The sequence below is a fragment of the Micromys minutus genome (genome assembly GCF_963924665.1).
Source record: "Micromys minutus genome assembly, chromosome: 3".
In the NCBI taxonomy this organism is placed as follows: Eukaryota; Metazoa; Chordata; class Mammalia; order Rodentia; family Muridae; genus Micromys; species Micromys minutus.
In genome coordinates this window covers 22,205,210-22,223,704 of record NC_137972.1, presented here as the reverse complement: position 1 = coordinate 22,223,704, position 18,495 = coordinate 22,205,210, and the positions used below count along the sequence as shown (strand labels likewise).

At 46.9% G+C, this 18,495-nt stretch overlaps 1 protein-coding gene across 2 annotated transcripts; it reads right to left on the bottom strand.

The window, feature by feature from the left end:
• Positions 1-460: 460 nt before the first annotated feature.
• Positions 461-18,095, bottom strand: PEX5 (peroxisomal biogenesis factor 5). Of its 2 annotated transcripts, XM_080914754.1 has the most exons (16): positions 18,004-18,095; positions 17,335-17,501; positions 17,034-17,069; positions 16,592-16,724; positions 16,319-16,450; positions 9,196-9,301; positions 8,682-8,772; positions 8,193-8,303; positions 7,876-7,971; positions 7,416-7,535; positions 3,691-3,834; positions 3,455-3,525; positions 2,841-3,053; positions 2,363-2,528; positions 1,905-2,062; positions 461-1,781 (listed from the first exon to the last, which is right to left on the bottom strand). In XM_080914754.1, exons 2-16 carry the CDS (start codon positions 17,479-17,481, stop codon positions 1,580-1,582), a joined length of 1,926 nt encoding a protein of 641 aa, XP_080770880.1. In that variant the 5' UTR covers positions 17,482-17,501; positions 18,004-18,095; the 3' UTR covers positions 461-1,579. The 2 variants fall into 2 exon arrangements, with proteins under 2 accessions (XP_080770880.1, XP_080770881.1); XM_080914755.1 differs by lacking the exon at positions 8,193-8,303.
• Positions 18,096-18,495: the final 400 nt, after the last annotated feature.

Sequence of the window (18,495 nt, the reverse complement as noted above, 5' to 3'; positions counted from 1 at the left end):
AACCAGGTGTAAATGTGGCTCCTGTGCAGGTCCTCTGGTCACACCATACAGAACCCACATTGCACTGACACCCACATAAGCTATGCCAATAGCACCCCCATCTCAGAACCATGTGGACTTGTACAACCAAACAAGGTACAGCCTCTGATTAAATGCCAACTGGGTCAAGAGCAAGAGTTAATCCTTCGCACTGAAGAAAAAGATTATACAGCACACACATTTCCCTTTGTAATAGTAACAGGAATTTTTTTAAGGGAGGGGGAGAAGGAGGAGGGAGAAAAAAGTAAGTGTCAAAACATGAACTAAGGCAGGTTGCTGGCAACCAATAATTCTGGAGAGTGAGAAGGCAGAAGATAGAAGGGAAAACTCGAACATCAGTGCGCCCTGACCAGCCTCCCTCCACCCCAGCTTCAGAGCGAAACAGTACCCACAGCAGTCCAGTTTATTCTTCATACAAATATGTTACACTTTTATTTTTAAATCATTTACACATATGCATACAAAGAAAAATAAATTTCAGGATGGAACTTTGGGACCATGGCAGTTTAAAAAAAAAATTCTGATCATTAGCTACTGAATACAAGGTAAGAGGCTTAGCAGTCATTTGTGGGGGTCTGCGGGTCTCCCCACACAGAAAACAGTGGAGAAGTCTCCAGCTGCTCCCTCAACATCCCTTCATCTTCACCTTGTGGAGGTAATATAGGGGAAGGGGATTTTCAATGATATCCCCCTATAAATGTTTCAAGAAGGCTTATGGTAACACTGAACCCTCCCTTTGTTGGGAATTTGGCAAGAATACAACTTCTGAACCAGTTTGCTACAAGAGTTTGTTCAGTTCCTATTTCCAAGTCTCCCAAGAAGAGGACTGCAGGACTGACCACACCAATACCGTCCCACCTCAGACTCTGGGCTCATTCCACAAATGAACCTCCCTCATAGATCATGTCATCTACAGTGACAAGCCCTGGCCCTGAGGACACTACAGTAACCACATAAGCATCCACTGCTTTGGTGTCCACCCACAGAGGATTGCCGAGCTCGCTCCTAGGAGTGACGGAACTACAAGCACTTGTCCCAAATCTGGCTCTGTGGAGCTCCAACACCATTTCAGTGAGTAGCCAACTCTAACATCCATCCCAGCCGGCATCACACAGATGCTCAGGGGAACCTCATGTACACAACTGCCCAAGGAAGCTGGACTGTTGCCAATTCCCAGGAAGAGTAGGTCAAGGAGAGACTTACAAATGTGGTAGACCCTATCAGAAATGGCAGCTGATGACAATCCCCCTATGTCAATGGGTCCTACCCAAAAAGCAGCACCAAGAAAGGGCATGATAAACAGAAAGATCTGTAGCTGGATATACAGCCCTTGAATTACCAAGGGACAGAGACACTCATCCCTACAATTAAGTAGGACCTAAGACACAGCTATGCACCCCTACTCTGAGGCAGCTCCTGAGAGGTCATACCGCTTGTGGTCATCAGCCCACCCCCTTAGTAGGCCCATTTGAGGAGAGGAAGTCACACCCAGAGCACGGACCTCTCCAAGCAGACACTCACAGGGCAGCCCATCCCACTGTCACTGGGGCAGGCCAAACATAGCTAGGAGGGCAGATAGATCCCGAGCATCGGCCGCCCCATAGGCATCACTCTGGCCTAACATGGATAACGCCAACCGCAGAGTACTCCAGATGTTCTCAGACATGGCACCCCCCTCACCCCGAGGGCCCCGGCTCTTCCTCTGCATGTTCAGGGCCTCCAGGAAGTGTTCCACAGCCTCACTGTAGGGAAGAGGAATGGGAGTTGGTGAGCTGTGGGGCATGGGGAGGGGGAATCAAACAGAACAGGAGAAACCAAGGCTAAGAAGACAAGGTTCAGCTGCTTACGGCAGGTCCCATACTCACCGGTGAGCCCCAAGGTTGATGCAGCTGATGCCTAGGTTATAGCGGGACCGGATATACCCGGGCTGTAGTTCAAGGGCTCTGCGGTATGCAGCCACAGCCTCTTCACTCTGGTTCCCATTGGCCAAGGTCGCCCCAAGCTTGTTCCACAGCAAATAGTCCTAGGACAAGGACAGGGAGGTCTGGGAACATGAGCTAAACCGACTTCTTCCCATTCCTCCACCTGCTTCCCTACTGTTTGGTTAATGTAGTCACTAGCCCACCCTCTTCCCCACCCCCCTCCCCAGCAGTTCCCAGTGTGGTCACTGGAGTATCCCATTCAGACTCCCGTGTCCACATGTTCCTGCTCTCCCTAGCACCCCTGTCTTTTCCCAGTTTTCCCAAGGCTTTCATGGCATGCACGCTGGAATGCAATCTCCCATGTGCAAATGACTCTTCAACCTAATTTCCCCAAGGCTCACATCGGGGCGAACACTGAGGGCAGCTGTGAAACAGTCCACAGCCTTGTCGTATTCCCCGCTCAGGTTGAAGAGGACTCCCAAGCCGCACTGCACATCAGGGTCAATGGATGTAGGGTCCAGACGCACAGCTGCCAGGAAGAGTTCTTTTACTTCAAGAAACAGGGAGCTAAATAAGGAGAAGAAAAATCGAAGAAGTATGTAAATGGGTCTATCTGCATTCCTAGCCTCCAAACAATCTCTTAAGTCAACCATACTCCCAGGATTCATTGGTGTTTCAGTCACCTCCTTCACCCACATCCAGTTCACAGCCTGCTCTGATTCATCACAGCACTGCAGGGCAGAATGCTGACCCTTCACCCTGACCCTAAGTAACCCATTACACTCCCAGATCTCAGCATACCCCTACTTGCCAAATCAAGGTCATGTTCTTACTAGGACTCACATCACTGGCCTCACCCCAGGAATGCCCCACACTCACTCAGACAACAAAGATCCTAAGACACGCTTGTTGGGACCCAGTCCTGTCCCGCTAGCCCCTTCTTCACCAGGAGCCACCAGATGAGCATAAGCTGGTGAGTAGCGCAGCCAGTCCCGCAGCGTCTCACAGGCCTGTCGCTGCAGGGACTCATTGGTGAAGCTTACAGCCAGCGCCATCAGTGCTGTCCGGTTATCTGGCTTTAGCTCCAGACACCTGATGGGACAAAGAAGCAGACTGAGAATCTGTAAAAGACACCAGCAGCCCTCAGCACGAGGGGTGCACGGCCGACCTTTCAAGTACAGTCATGGGGTCTTACTCTCAGCTTAACATAGAGAAGAAACCTCTGCTCTTTGGGTTAATATTAAAGATTTCAATCTGAGGTGGGCGAAGTTTCAACAGCCAAAGACAACCAGGATTCCACAGATAAAAGCCAAGCTGATGACGGAGCAAAATCAAGCCTCTCCCACTCACTCCTCTACTGAGCCATGATGACTTCAAACAACCTCCCATGTCCATGTGTGTGCTAGTGGCCAGAGAACAGAGACCTGGTTCTATTAGGCTAAAAGCTAGTTGCAAAGGCCTGCATCGACCTGCCCTCACGGCAGCCCACTCACCTCCGCAGGGCACTGATGGCCAAGAGCTCTTGCTCGTTCTCAGCCTGGGTGGTGCCCAGGTACTGCCAAGCCTGGAGGGAAGTTGACAAGTCCATCACTGAGTTTGCAACCACTCCTCCACTGGCTTCCCCCATTCGCCTTCTCCCCAACACCCCAGGGGAGACCACAACCCATCCCAATGCCTCTTTGGCCCTCCGCAAACCTGGAAGAAGCCGTGAGAACAAGGCCCCACTCACTTCCATGTGCTTCGGGTCCTGCTGCACGGCGGCCTCAAAGAGCAGCACAGCATTGGGCAGGTCTCCCTCCTCAAGTCGACGCAGCCCTTCTTCAAAAGGCTGAGGGTGGTCACGCAAGGGATTCTCCTCCTCAAACTGGTACCCCTAAAAGGAAGAAAAGTGAGCGGGAACTACAAGGAGGGAATCCCGACAGCCAGGGCAGCAGGGCTCGGGGAACCGCAACCACAACAGGTGGAGAAGGTAAAGGCGTCCTTCCACACAGGCATAGCAAGCTCTCCACATTATAAAGATGATCCATGACAAAGCAGAGTGTCAACTCAGCTCCATCTCAGCAGAGCTTGTAAGCCTCTGTGCTGGGATTGCGTCATTTCAGGAAGTCCTCACAAGCCTGCATCGCCGCATCTTCAGCTTCTCCCCTTAGACAACACACACCTCTCAACAGCCTGCCGAGCACTGTGAGGGCTCTCCTCAGCATCTTAACTCCTAGTGTAGCTCTCATCCTCTAATAGGATGAGGAAGTGAGGTGTGAGGCAGAGGCCCTGCCTTCGAAGCAGGGCTTCCCCACCTCAGGGACTTCCTGAACTGAAGGGAATTCAGAAATGCCTAGTTTTCCCCAATTGCCAAGTTCCTTTGTTTCTTTTGACTTTTAGGCAGGATCTTGCTATGTAGCCAAAACTGGCCTCAAACTCACACTTATCCTCTTCCCTCAGCCTCCCTAGAGATGACACTACAAAGTAAGCCACCATATGGAGTAAAACTTAAACCCCAAAATCTGAAGGCAGACACTTCTCTATCCTAGCTGGGCAATTCTCAGCTGAAAAGTTACAATATCACCTAAAAGGCTGGGCTATAGAGCAAGTTCCAGGACAACCAGAGCTACACAGAGAAACTCTGTCTCTAAAAGAACAAAACAAAACAAAATCAGAAGGTAGAAAAAAAGCTACTACAGGGGGATAGCTAGCTTTCTCAGTGAATGACCAGACAATAAATACTTCAATTCCACCACAGGAGAACAGGTGGCTCTGTCACTATTGTATTTTATTCATGGAAACTGAAATTTTTATGTTTTAATTTTTAGGTATTACAAGTCATATTACTCTTTTGATTTCTTTCAGCCATTTAAAAATGCTAAAACCATTATCAGCCACTGGACCATTTATAAACAGTGGCAAGTTCATTTATTCCACAGGCCACTCCTGCCCTAGCTAATCTGAATTCAAGAAAATAAATATTTTTACACTCAATGTTAACTGCTGCCCATCACCAATCCATCCTTTGGGACACCCTGTGGGAAACAGAGAAGGTTATCATATATAATGTCATTTCCTAACGGATGTCCTCAAAGCTACGGAGAGCTTTACTAAGCAGCTTCAAACAGTGTTCACTGGTGGTGGCTGCAGCTACTTCCTTATGCACACTGCTGTGTGTAGCAGCCGGCAGAGAATGTTCCTCACGTGGTGTCAGCAGACGACTGTCATCGTCCTTCATACACGAGTTTCCTCTATATGCTGCAGCCTGTGGTCTTTAAAGTCTCACCAATTGCTGCTCAAAGAGGAATTAAATATTATTCACGATGCAGGGATAAAATATTTGTGCAGAGGGAGCAGAGCATCGCTTCGCATCCTCAGACCTCTAACCCAGCCAGGCATCTCGCCTGCTCCACTGCCTTGAGCTATTCCAGCATCTTATAGATCACACAGTAGAAAGAGCACTACATCAAACTCTCTCCAGCCACAGAAACACTTTTGATACTGGTTTACTTACAGTATCTTTTTAAGCCACAAACATACATATACAGCCTCTGAAAAATCTAAAGGTTATCGATAAAAAAATTAGTTTAAAAAAAAAGCAAGAGGGAAGAGGAGATGGCTCAGTGGATAAAGCACTTGCCACAGCCAAGCATGAGGACCAGAGGTTAGATCCTCAACACCCAAAATAAAACCCAGGCAGGCGTGGCAGTCTAGTTAGAAAGGGGACCCGAGAGCAGGCTGGTCAGCTAGACCACACTGTGTACCAGTGAGCTCAGGCTCAGTGAGGGAATCTGCCCCAGAAAGGAAAATAGAGAGGAACTAAGGAAGACGCCCATGTCAGTCTCTGACCTCAGCGCACACATGCACACCACAGACAAATGCAAAACTAAACAGCACAACAGACCCATGACTTTATTTGATAATTAACTCATAAAATTCCATATGCTTCAGTACAACTTAGCTTAAGGCCAGACAGAGCTTAACTCTTCACTACTAGTGAATAATAAAGTCGAACATTGCTGAGAAGTATCAAGTGTCTCACAGACTAGTGCACTATTGTGCACTAGGTATCAATGACATCAAATAGAGTTCATGGATCTAATAACTTAATTACAGTTTTTGTTTTGAAACACAATCCCACTAACCCAACTTAGCCTAAGTTACAATCCTCCTGCCTCCCAAGTGTAGGGTTATAGCTGTGCACCAACATGCCTAAATTCCTCCTTACATTTCTAAAGGTGTATTTGGCCCAACATGTCATAAATATGAGAATAATATGTGCTAAATTAAGCTTCTAACATAAAAAGTTATTGGGCACAGCACTTCATAAATACAAGAATAATAAACACTAACAAAATACTGCCCTATGAAAACAGTATTTATGTCTCATTTATCAAATGTATGGAAATGCCAATTATAGATTAACAGCTAGTGTAGAATAACAAAAGTGCTGTGCTATAAGAGGAACTTATCCTGGGGCAAAATACAAGGCAAGGTCCCAAGAAGTTAGCAGCCCCTCAGTGGACACACAAGACAAATCCAAATACGACAGAATCAACAGTCGCATTTTCTCCTGTACTAGGTTTTTCTTGAGGCTCCGGAGCCCTAACCTTATTACAGTCCCCTGAACTCCATTCTCCTGTCTCTGCGCCACTCCTCTCTACATCCACCTCCACCACTCAGCTTCGCACTTCAAGATCTGTTTCTTCCTCTCCCACATCTGAACCAAGAAGAGTGGCACTTAGTTCCTAGTCTGTCTTCCTGAAAACCACGCAATTCTTTTCCACCCTCTCAAGCTTCGCCTAAAAGGCTCAATCATCAGCCACATCCACAGCAATCCTGAAATCTTCAGCAGATTTACTCAGAGAGACCACTAAAGAGCCACAGCATTTAAGTCACAAGCACACAGTACATGCAAACTCCAACTGCCTTTCACCACAGGCCACAGAAAAGTTTTCCTATGGTTAAGCTACTTAATGTAATTCTTTGAAATTGAATTGAGACAAAAGCCTGATTCCTACCCAAAAAAAAAAAAAAAAATCATAACTTATGTGAGAGCTGGGGTGCAGCTCAGTGAGACGGTCCTTCTTAGCACACACCAGCACTGGTTTGATCCCCAGGATTAAGAGAGGGGTTTGAATTCATGAGCTAAAAACAAAAAAGATGACACAGAGAGGACAGAGAACGAGCCATCAGCTACCACTGTCCAGAGGAGTCAGCTACAGATCAGCTACCCCAGTGCAGCCTCCAGAGAGGAGGCTCACCTGCTCTTAGTGCGTTATTTGTAAGCCTCCCTCTCCGACATTCTGTCACTGCGATTTGACAAAGGTATTCTTACTAAGTTTTCCAACTCAAGAACATAGTACACTCAGTTACTGGACAGCAGGTATCAACTAAACTCCTTTTCATTTTAAGAGGCTCAAAAACAGTAATATTTCAATGTGGAAACTCTTCAAGTTCTACAGGGCCCCCTACCTTGTCATAGGAAGCGGATGTGAGGTCATCATAGTCAGAAAGCCAGGGATGTGCCTCAGCATCCCGTTTTGCCATCTCCTCCAATTCTGCCTGCAACTTGTCCCAGAAGTCAACATCGGACTGTAACAGAGAGAGGAGATTCTTCATCACCACCCTGCCACCCCACGACCTCTACGCTCACTCTAGTGGGACGTCACTGTTAGAACAACGAGCTGCAGACTTCAGTGTGCTTCCCAATCATCAGAGGAGCTTTTGTAAAATGCAAATTCCTGATGCAGGAATCTAGAAGAATGTCCAAGAGTTTGCATTTCTATAAAAGCATTCATCACACGCCTATGCAATCCTAACAGAGGGTCTAACACAGGATGCAGCAATGCCCATCACCTCGGACACTAATGAAGCCAAACTCCCCACGGCAGGACATGGTCCTGGAGCACCCACCCATGCCAGATCTTCTCACCTCTAAAGCTGACTTGGCTCGTTCAAATTCCACCTGAAATGCAGCCATTCTGTGTCCTGGTTTTGTGAACTGGTCAACCCAGGCCTCAGACGTGCCCTGTGACAGACAATGATCAGAGCCATCTCCACCACCCTCCTCCCCGTTAACACAGACAGACTGAAAGCCTGTTAAAGCCACCAGCCTAGGTGCTCTCAGGCTCTCCCACCCACTGAGGGTCTAGGTGCTACAAGGCAAACTGTCACTGAAACCTCTTCCCACTGCTCTGATCCGGCCTCTGGCAGCAGTCTGGAGTGGGCTGGGGAATAGCAATATCCTACCTGCTGCTGTATAAACTCTGCTGCCCACTGTTCTGCCTGAGCTCGGCCCGACCCTGCAGCGGACTCCAGGGACACCTGCCCCTCGCCAATCTGCCGCACGAATTTCAGGAACTGGGGCACAGAGACACACATAGGCACCTTGGGACAGGACTTCCAGGTGTGCACTCTCAACTATGCCCAAGGAGACCCTGCACTCTCCCCTCCCTATGAACATCTCTAACTGCATCAAGATAATGCTAAAGGCCCTGGGTGGGGGAGGGGGAAGCAGAGATCAAGCGCAAGAGGATTTCTGCCTCTACAGGGTTAAGAAGGCACAGGATACAGAAATAGGGAAAACAGTGGGACGATACAGCCGGATCCAGTCTCCACTCTCCAGAGGGAGACAGTTCTAGAATCACATCCCCTCTTTACAGCACAGTATCGTAAGTGAAGGAGAGCTTCCACCTTCCATCCCAGTTCTGCTGAGCACAGCAGCAGGAGGTGACTCACCTCAGAGTTAGCCAGTTTGGGGTCGTCCACCTTGGACACAAACTCACTGGCTGTATGCTGCAGATCCTCCTCAGGATGATATTCATCGTGCCTGTGGCAAGGAAGGAAGACCAAGTCACCCACCCTACTGCCCATGCTCTTGCCCAGTCCTGTCCCAAGGCAAACATAATCCTTCAGGAGTGGGCAACAATGCTACCTCACTACCTTGAGGGGCTATAAGCTCCAGGTGACAACATTAAAGAAGGATATCTTTGTGACAGTGGGACAGTCTTTTTACTTTTCCTTTCCCAAACATAGCGCTGCAAGGAGGGAGAAGAAAAAATCTCAAGAAAACAGGGTTCCCTCCAGGAAAACCTCTGGGGACTCACAGGTGAAATGCCAATAACAACAGTGGAAATGTTAATAAATGAAGGAGGACAAAGACTACAAGCTAGAGAGGATTCGGATGGAGGCGGCGGGAAAGTGCCCATAACTGAACTCTTTCCATGGTAACCCACAAAGACACTGGACTCACCATCGATCAGTGGTAGAGGATCCTTCCGGATCACCCAACCACAGCTTCTCCTCAGACTGCTCCAGATACTCCTCAGCCCACTGGGCAGGGGACACAGACAGCGGGTCTGCAAAGAGCAGTTGTGCATCTCATCAAGGCTTTGGAGTAAGATCAGAGAAAGTAACAGGGACCCACTGACCCATTTAACCAAACCAAAGCAAGCAGAACCCTAAAGAGTCCCTGAGAGTACCTCCTTGAAAAAGAATCCTAATAAATCCCCACTATCCTCTTCAGCGACTGAGCTAGAACGGAAGTTTGTGGAGAGCTGAGAACAGGTGACCTACCAAGGAGGCTCAGGGAAGAACTTAGCACTCCCAAGGCTGAAACAGAAGGCTTGAAAGTTGAAGGCTATAAAAAAGAGCCTATCAGGGTTGAAAGATAGCTTAGTAGTTAAGAGTACTGACTGTTCTTCCAGAAGACCAGGGTTCAATTCCCAGAACCCACATTGTGGTTCACACTGAGAATAATTTTAGTTCCAGGAGACCCAATGTCTCCCTCTTCAGACCTCAAAGGCACCAAGCATACAAGCAGTGCACAGACACACACAGGGGAAAAATACACATAAAGTAAGTTTTCTTTTTAATCTTTATTAGGGTATATTTGTTGGACAAAGTAAGAGACTTCGACACTTTATTTCCACACATCCATATAATGAGTTTTGACCATATTAATTCCTTCTTCCTTTTCTGGCAGGAGATAGGGGTATTGAGATGTCTCACTATATAGTCCTGGCTATCCTGGAACTCACTATATAGACCAGGCTGGCCTCAAATTCAGAGCTTCTGCCTCTAGCTGGGATAAAAGGCATCAGCTACCACACCTGGCCACACAGCCCTTTGTTTGCCTACCTTCCTTATTCTTTCTTCCCTTCCCCTTCCCATCCTTCATTCTTCTAGATCCTTCTTTTCTTCTCTTGTCTTTCCTTTTTTTCTTTTTCTTAAGTCTACAGTCCTCACTGGGCTTCCTTACAAGAACTATGCATGAAGTATAAAGTGTGTGCCAAACCTGGGCAAAGTCAGGGATGCCTGCATCCTCACAAGTGCATCAGAGATTAACACTATGCTGGCTTTCAACACTATGTTGTTGGTATTTGGGGGTTTTTTAAGATGGGGTCTCAGTACACAGCCCAAGTTGGCCTTGAACTCAAGTTCTTTTCTTCCATAGCTTCCCAAGTGCTGAGCTACTGAGCAGGAGCCACAGCTCCTGACTCTCTCATTGCCTTGATTCACTTTAGGGTCATGTTTTTCAGTCAAATTCTAAACATATCTCCAAAACTGCAGTGATAAATAAAGGGCACAGGATCAAACTCCAGGGAAGGGAACTGAACTGTTTCTCAACCTCTGGAACTTTGTCCCCCAAGCAGTGAGCAGACTAGTGTTGCCAAGGTAACAGATAAGGCACAAGCCCAGGTCTCTTTTCTGTGTCCCCATTTTTACACCCCAGATGTTGACACAGTCATCCAATCCCCAACTGGAAGGTCCAACTGTCACTGCCCTAGCACTGAGAAGACACTGCTATCCCTTACTGTTAGCAGGCACTCTGCCACACCCAAGTCTTGACCTAACTAATTTCAACAAAGCAGTCTCAAAATCTGAGAAAATAATGTCAAAGCCTGAAGAAAAGAGAAAACAAGAGCCGGGGGTCTCAGAACACACACACCTAATTATGAATAAGTAATGGATAATTGCCATAATAAAAAAGTATGGTTGGCAGCTGTCTGGGTTTCCAAGTCCTGTGTTTTCATTTCAGGAGCACTCAAGAGCAGGCTCTGCACTTCATGTCCTGGAAGGACCACTTTTCTCCCCTCACCCTAACCAGACTGTGGCTTACACGTGAAGATCAAAAACAAATATTTAATATCAAAATTGATTTCAGTAACTTCTCCTGGCTCCTCCTTAATCCAGATCTGTTGAAGAATAACCAGTCCTTCCTGCTTCCCCTCTACTTCCTCCTAACTCTGAGCCTGAGGCCACAAAGACACGGATAATGTCAATAGAACATTCTCATCAACAAAAAACAACAACAGGGGAAAAAAAACTAAGTTTCTTCCCTTATAAAGTTTCTTACCACATATATACACACACACCATTACCAAAACCACACCATTACCATGGATACACCATTACCACGTACACACTACCACATACATGCCACACATCACGGGGACAGACACACAGGTGAGAAAAGTCATCATCAAATCGCTATAATTCAGGGCTAGGAATGAATATCCGTGTTACATTTCTGCCTCACAATGACAAGGACATGAATTCAATCCCCAGCACCTCAAAGCAATAATAGTAACAACAACCTAACACAGTTTGGCCCACGCTCTCGAGATCCTACATCTTCTGGCCCTGGGACTTTGCCTCAACAAGGGAACTGATAAGAAGAACCCAATGAACATTTGGCTTCCCACATTTTTTGAGAAATCCTTACAGAAAACCAGATCTGTCTAGATATGCCTGAAACTGAAACAATCAAGGCCAGGGGAGATGGTGACTGTCTTAGGTCACATAACAAGCAGACTTAGAGCCAGTGACGGATTCATGTTTACATCACACCACTTCACAGTGTCTGTGCCGTGTGAGCACATCCACAAGGTGAAATGTCCAACACTCAGAACTCCCTACCCTAAGCACAGAGAGTTCTGTGGGACAGAATGAAGGTTCTAACATGAGCCTAGCGACACCCACATTTAAACCCCAACTCCACACATCATTCACTGTAGATTTCAGAGTAGTGATTTTAGCTTGTAATTTTTACTTCTTTACCATAAAAGAGACCATAGCACATAGCTCACTGGGTCTGCAAAAATAAGACATAGCAGAAAAGGGAGCCACTGCCATCCCTGTCTATAGAGGGCAAACCTTCCAGAACACCTCAGGGAGACTGGTACTTCCTCTGTTCATACACACCTCTTCCTTCTCTGTCCATGGGAGCACCAGAACCAACCCCCTTCTGCTGATGCCTCCTACAACTTTTCCTACAACACTGCAAGTCTGTATTTCATAGCTGCCTATGGACCTCACGCACTGTGACTCAATTCCTGGTTGTCAACGTGACTATATTTGAAATTAACTAAAACTCAAGCAGCTGGCTACACCTGTAAGAGATTTTTTTTCTAATTAAATCACTTTTAATCTGAATCTTTTCAGATGGGAAGATCCACCTTTAATCTGGGCCACACCTTCTGCTGGCAGCCTATATATTTTGGCCAGCAGTCAGTCTATTGCAGACATGGAAGAAGGAAGCTTGCTCTTTGTCTGTTTGCTCTCTGTGTCACTGGCATCAGAGCCGACTTCCTCAGGATTCTGTCATATACTGAAGAGCAGATGAGACATGGAGCCTTATGAACTAAACTACTATTGGATTCCTGGATCTCCTGTTGGTAGACAGCCAATGTTGGAGTAGCTGGACCACAGCCTGTAAACCACTCTAAAATAGTCCTCCCTTCCCCTCTCTCTGTCTGTCTGTCTGTCTGTCTGCCTGTCTCTCTGAGTGTATCTAACATTCTCCCTATGACAGACCATAAGGGAGGATGTGTCTTGTATGGTGATGGACTAGTTCTTGGGATGCTGCTTTCTACACATCAGATGAAGTGGAATAAAACTATTCACACAAACAATGGCGTGTAAAACCAGAGAAAGCCGGTGAGCTCTGCAGACTGTGCCGAAGCGAATCTGCTCATCACCACTGGGAGAATCCGGGAGACACTAGCACAGAACTTCCCTGTATGTTTTCTTTTTATTTTTTTTTCACACTTACCATTAAGACTAAATTTTTCCATATAAAAAAATAACTAAAATAAAAAGATGAGCTTCAAGGCTCCTTTTGAATAATTCTAGAATATTAAACATGGGAATTTAAAAACTAAAGTCAGAAGAATCTACAAAGCATGCCTATAATCCCAGCAGTTGGGATACAGAGGCAGGACTGTGAGTTCAAAGCCAGTCCAGGCTACATCATAGTTAAGACCTTGTCCAAAAAAACAAAAACAAAAACAAAAAATAGGCATAAGGATTCATACCAGTAATCACGACATTCAGCAGAAACAGCCACAAACTCAAGTCAGCGTCATATACAAACAGAGGTGGAAATACACCAGGGCCACAGTGAGATTTTGTCTCACAAACACCAAAACTTAATTAATTAATAAGACCTTTAGAAGTGTATTTCGTCTCAAATCTATTTATCCATTTAAAAAGTTAACTTATATCACTGACATATCAGCCACAAACACTAAGAAAAAGCTATTTTAAAAACATGAATTCTGGGGCTCAGAGATGGTTCAGTGTTTAGGGACACTGGCTTATCTAAGAGTTCTTCCAGGAGTACTGGGTTCAGTTCCAAGACCCCATTTGGCAGCTATGGGGTCTCAACCTTGAGACCCTTTTCTTCTGCAAGTAATGCATACATATGATACACAGACACACATGCAAACAAAAGACCAATATAAATAAATCTTTTAAATAAATAAAACACAAATTCCTGGAAGATCTATTTCTTTTAGCTTTTTTTCTCAAAGTTCAATGCATTCTTTCATTCACTACCAAAGGCCTATTACAACAGAATAATTTTACAGAGCCTAGTTTCACACAACTCAGCCCTGGGTACCCACATCTAGGCCTTTGTGAAGCAGGCACAGCTGCAAACGCATGTACTTTCCAAAGACAACTCAACAGGTGAGGCAGGTCCAACATGTTTTTCTAAGGCTATATTTATTCATTTGTGAATTAGAGAAGGTTTCACCAGCTGGAAACAATTAATTATAATAAAATCTGGCTCTCACATTGTGCTTAGCTGCATAAATGACTTGGGGTTTTGTCTATTAGATTTAAATTATGGAAAATGACTAAAGCTCACCCATTCCAAAGCACCCAGAAGTATGTCTGTGCTTAGATGTGTCGCTTAAGCTTAAGGGTTGTGTGGAAACCTGGAAGGTTCTATCCAGCAGAGCGTCTTTGGATAACTCAGATCTGGGCATAAGGCAACTCCACTGAGAGAACTTGAGAGTTTAGAATAATAGTTTGAAAGCACCTGGGTACAAACAGGCGTTCTGGATAACACAGCTCCTACTGACACTCTGTAGAAGGCAGATAACCTTGAACAAAGCACAGCCTAGCAGAAAACTTGGCACTAATAGCAAACCCTAAAACATTGTCTGCCCATCTTACTTAAAGAAAGGGCATCTTTGTGAAATCACCTGTAAGGACTTGGATGGAGCTACTGGGTTCTAGGAGTTCCTCATTCAGGAGATTAAGAAATGTTGAGAGAAGAAACCAACAAAGTCATTATCTCAAAAGCTGGCCAGTGACAGCCTCGTGACAGCCTCGCTTAGAATTTTTGTAACTTTCTCCACTTATGTCTCCTCTCATACTTGGAGTTCTTACCACAGAAAAGGGCAAACAATGCTTCTCTCTGTGAGTAATCAGGAAGAGAAAGGCTGGCTTGGTCCTTGCCTTTTGCCCTAATCAGATAGGTGCACATGGAGGCAGTAGCCGAGGATGACCCCAAAGACACATGTTGGGCTAAGACTCTTGTGGCTAAGAGCGAGCATAAAGCACAGGCCTGGAGGAACAGAATAACCTCTCGGTCCAGAGTCAAATCCCAGCAGCACCTAGGGAGAGAGCTGGATAATACGCTGTCAGACTGTGCACTGTGCTGGTACCACAGATCAGCACTGCCCTCATCCCTGGCCAGAGAAGCTTCTCAGCACTGGTCAGCAGGTCAGGCCGAGACTCACACCTGGTCAGAGTGCTGAGATTAAGTAACTGTGGAGCAGTCAGCACTAAATGGGGTGTCTATTTCCCCCCTTACCAGGGGACTGTCTCAGGAGAGGAGGTGGAATGAATGTAGGAGCCAGAGGTTGGGATGAAGTGCTGTGAGATTTACTGTTAACATGTATGAAAATGCCTAAAAAAAATAAAAGATAGTCTACCTTTAAAAAGAAAAAAGGACTAAGTCACTCCCAATGCTACTTTATCTTAAGCAAGTCACTTTGCCTCAGTATTCTTAGCTATAAAATGGTCCTAAAAATAACAGCCAGAACTTGGGATCGCACAGAGACACAATACATTGAATGCACTTAACCCAGTTAGTACAGAGAAGCTGGTATTATTTCTATTGTCCCAGATGATCTTCACCCTCAAATATTTAGTCATTCCTCAATACCCATAAGGAAATTAGTTCCTAAAACGCAAACAGACACAAAGTTCTGAAGACTGTAATCTCTTACATGAAATGACACATTTGCATATAACCCACATACATCCTCCCATTATTTTGACATCTCTAGATGACTTATAAAACCAAATATAATGTAAATGTTATGTGTATAGTAATCATATCAATTAGGAAATAATAAACACACACACACATATACATACATATACACATATGCATACGCACACACGCACATGGCCAGGCACAGTGGCTCATACCTGCAGTCCCAGCACTCAGGAGGCTAAGGCAGGAAGTTACATGGGGATCTGGAGGACAGCCTAGACTACAGAGCCTCTGTCTAAAAACTCAGAAAGTATGGATACTTTTAGTACAGACAAAATTTTTCCGAACATTTTTCCAGCCACCGTTTGTTCGATCTACAGATGAGAAGCCCACACTTACACAGGTGGCCTAGCCAGAATTCAGGGTTCTGAACTCCAGACCCCAATTCTACTCCAAGATAGCTGAATGCCAGTCCTGGGTGCTGTGGTTAATATTTCTCTCTTCCTGGGCCAGCCATCCAATCTCTAGCTCCTCTCCACTAGACTTAAGCAGTCAAGTTACTGATAAACAGGCAGCACTAAGCTCTCATTCATTTTCTCTCTCTCCCTCTTTCTCTCTCTCTCTCCCCCTCTTCCCCTCTCTCTTTTTCTCCACCCAAACCCACTTTTCTCTTTATTATGTTTTAATTACCTACAACTGCTACAAGAAGTCACATCTAACATCCTACAGAAACAAATCAAGAAACTACAAAAGTCATTAGCAGCAAGAATCACCTTACATCCTTATGAGGAATTAGGACATCGGCACAGAACACTTAAACATTCGTAACAACTACGACAGATTTTCCCACAAGCCTCACCTGTAACTTCGGCGATGAATTCTTGGGACCAGTCAGTCTCGTTATAATCCTGAGCAACATCCACAGCATCTCCAGCTCCAAGAAACTCCTGGGCCCAATTCTCAGACAAGGCCAAGTCTGCCACACCAGGAGCTTGAATGAAAGAGACAAGAGAAGACTAAGGAAAAAAGAAAACAGGCGGCTATCGTTCCTTCACACTCACTCCCGGACAACACCTCTTTTGTCTCCGCTGCTTCAACGGATGGAAGCCCTCTGGCCAGGCCCTGAACCCACCTCTCTGAGGAGCCTGGCGGAAGTTTGACTGTTCAATCTCCTGCATCTCCGCCAGGAGGTCATCCATCTTGAAGGTCTGCGGGGCTCGGGATACAAGAGTTGCATTCTGGTCCTGCAGGAATTCTGCCACCAACTATTACAGAGAGATGGTCAGATAAACTATTAGGATCAGAGGGCCTCAGCCAGGGGCAGGGCCCACTAATGTGGGACAGACGGAAAAACAAAAACTGGAGGTAAATAAAAAAAAAAAAAATTCTATTTGTAAATTGGAAAACAGAAAAATACCCCAAAAAAGTAGACGAAAACATTGGCACATAGATCTCATTTGGTAAAGACAGTTCAAAGACGTTAAGTATGAGTGGACAGTTTAAAAGTTTAAAAAAAAAAAATCACCATGAACAAAAAAGAAGAAAAAGACAGAAAAGAAACTTGTTCTATTTACCTCATCTTCAGTGCCTACTCCCAAAGGCTTGGAAACCTAAAAGAGGCCGGAAAGAGGTGATAGACAGTGCGGAAGGCCGCAGGCTACAGCCCAACTTTAACTCTACTGCTCAGGTGACCCGAGGCAAGTCAAGAGTCTTCACAAAGCCTCAGCTTCTTTGTCTATAAAATAATAGCCCTCGTCTGTGTAAAGAGGCACAATGCTCAATGCAGTGTTGCTAAGTGGTGACTGCTCTTTTCTTCTAACAGAGAAAGCAGTTATCGGACTGAAGAAATGGGCTCTCCTGCTCCACAACACTCACCGTCTCTGCCGCCGAGGCTCCTGGAGGCCAGGGGCCAGGCCTCAGTCCCTCCTGCCGAAGGGCCTTGTCCTGGGTGAAGTGGGTGGCCAGCTTCATGAGCGGGTTGGCACCCCCACATTCGCCCTCCACCAGCTCCCGCATTGCCATGGTGACCACCAGCTAGCTCCCTGATGGACAAGAAGATTAGAACTGTGCTCCCAGAGCCAGACTTTCCCAAAGCACACCTCAGCCCCTCCCTATCTAGAGCAGGTGGGCCCACGACGGTTCCACGAACCAGGCCTCCAGAGCCACCCCCTAGCTGAGCCCAAGAGGGGGCTGCGTCCTCCTCCTGCCTTCCCCTCTCCAAGCCACGGTTGTGGGATCGGGCTTCCCCGGCAGCTGTCAGGACTGCAGCTCAGGCACCACCCGCCAACGGCAGCTCTCCAAATGGGCCCGGACCCCTGCGGAGCACGGGTATCGCATCCTAAACACAAGACTGGGACTCTAACCGGACAAGGGAGAGCGGGAACGCCTCCGACCGTACACCCGGAACCCGCACCCCCGGTCCGGCTGGCGCTGTGGGTCCTGATCCCGGCTCCTGTCACCTGAGCCCGGTCCCCCGCTGCGCCGGTCCCCGCCCAGAGCCCCCGACCCCGACCCCATGAGGCTACCGCAGCGGCGGGGACTTACGGGCCCGGACCTCCGCGCTTCTAGGCTCCAATGCTCACCGCCGCGGGCCGCACCGTCTGACGGCCCGGGACACACGGGATGGGCTGGAGGAGGGGAGGGGGCGGGAGCAAGGGGGAGGGACTCGGCCTTAAAGGGGCCTGGACAGCGGCGCCGCGGCCCAGCTCAACGGAAACGGGTGAAGGGGCGGAGCCTCAAGCTGCGCGGCGTGATGGGCGGAGCCGAGAGCCTTAAAGGGGAAGTCCTGGACAGTTGGTTTTGGGGAGCCCTCCCGTAGTCCCTAGAACGCCAGGATTTATTTAGTGGAAAACTCAAAGGAATGAAACTAGGAGAAACTTCTCTCTGGCTTTGTAAGAAAACCAAGGTCGCACGTTCCACGGTTCAGCTTTCTTTCCTGGGTCTCCTCCTCCTCTAAATAGCTCAAACTGAGCTCGGGAGATTTCGGAGGTCAAATCTATGACCTGCTTCGGCCTCCTAGACCCGACCTGATGCTCC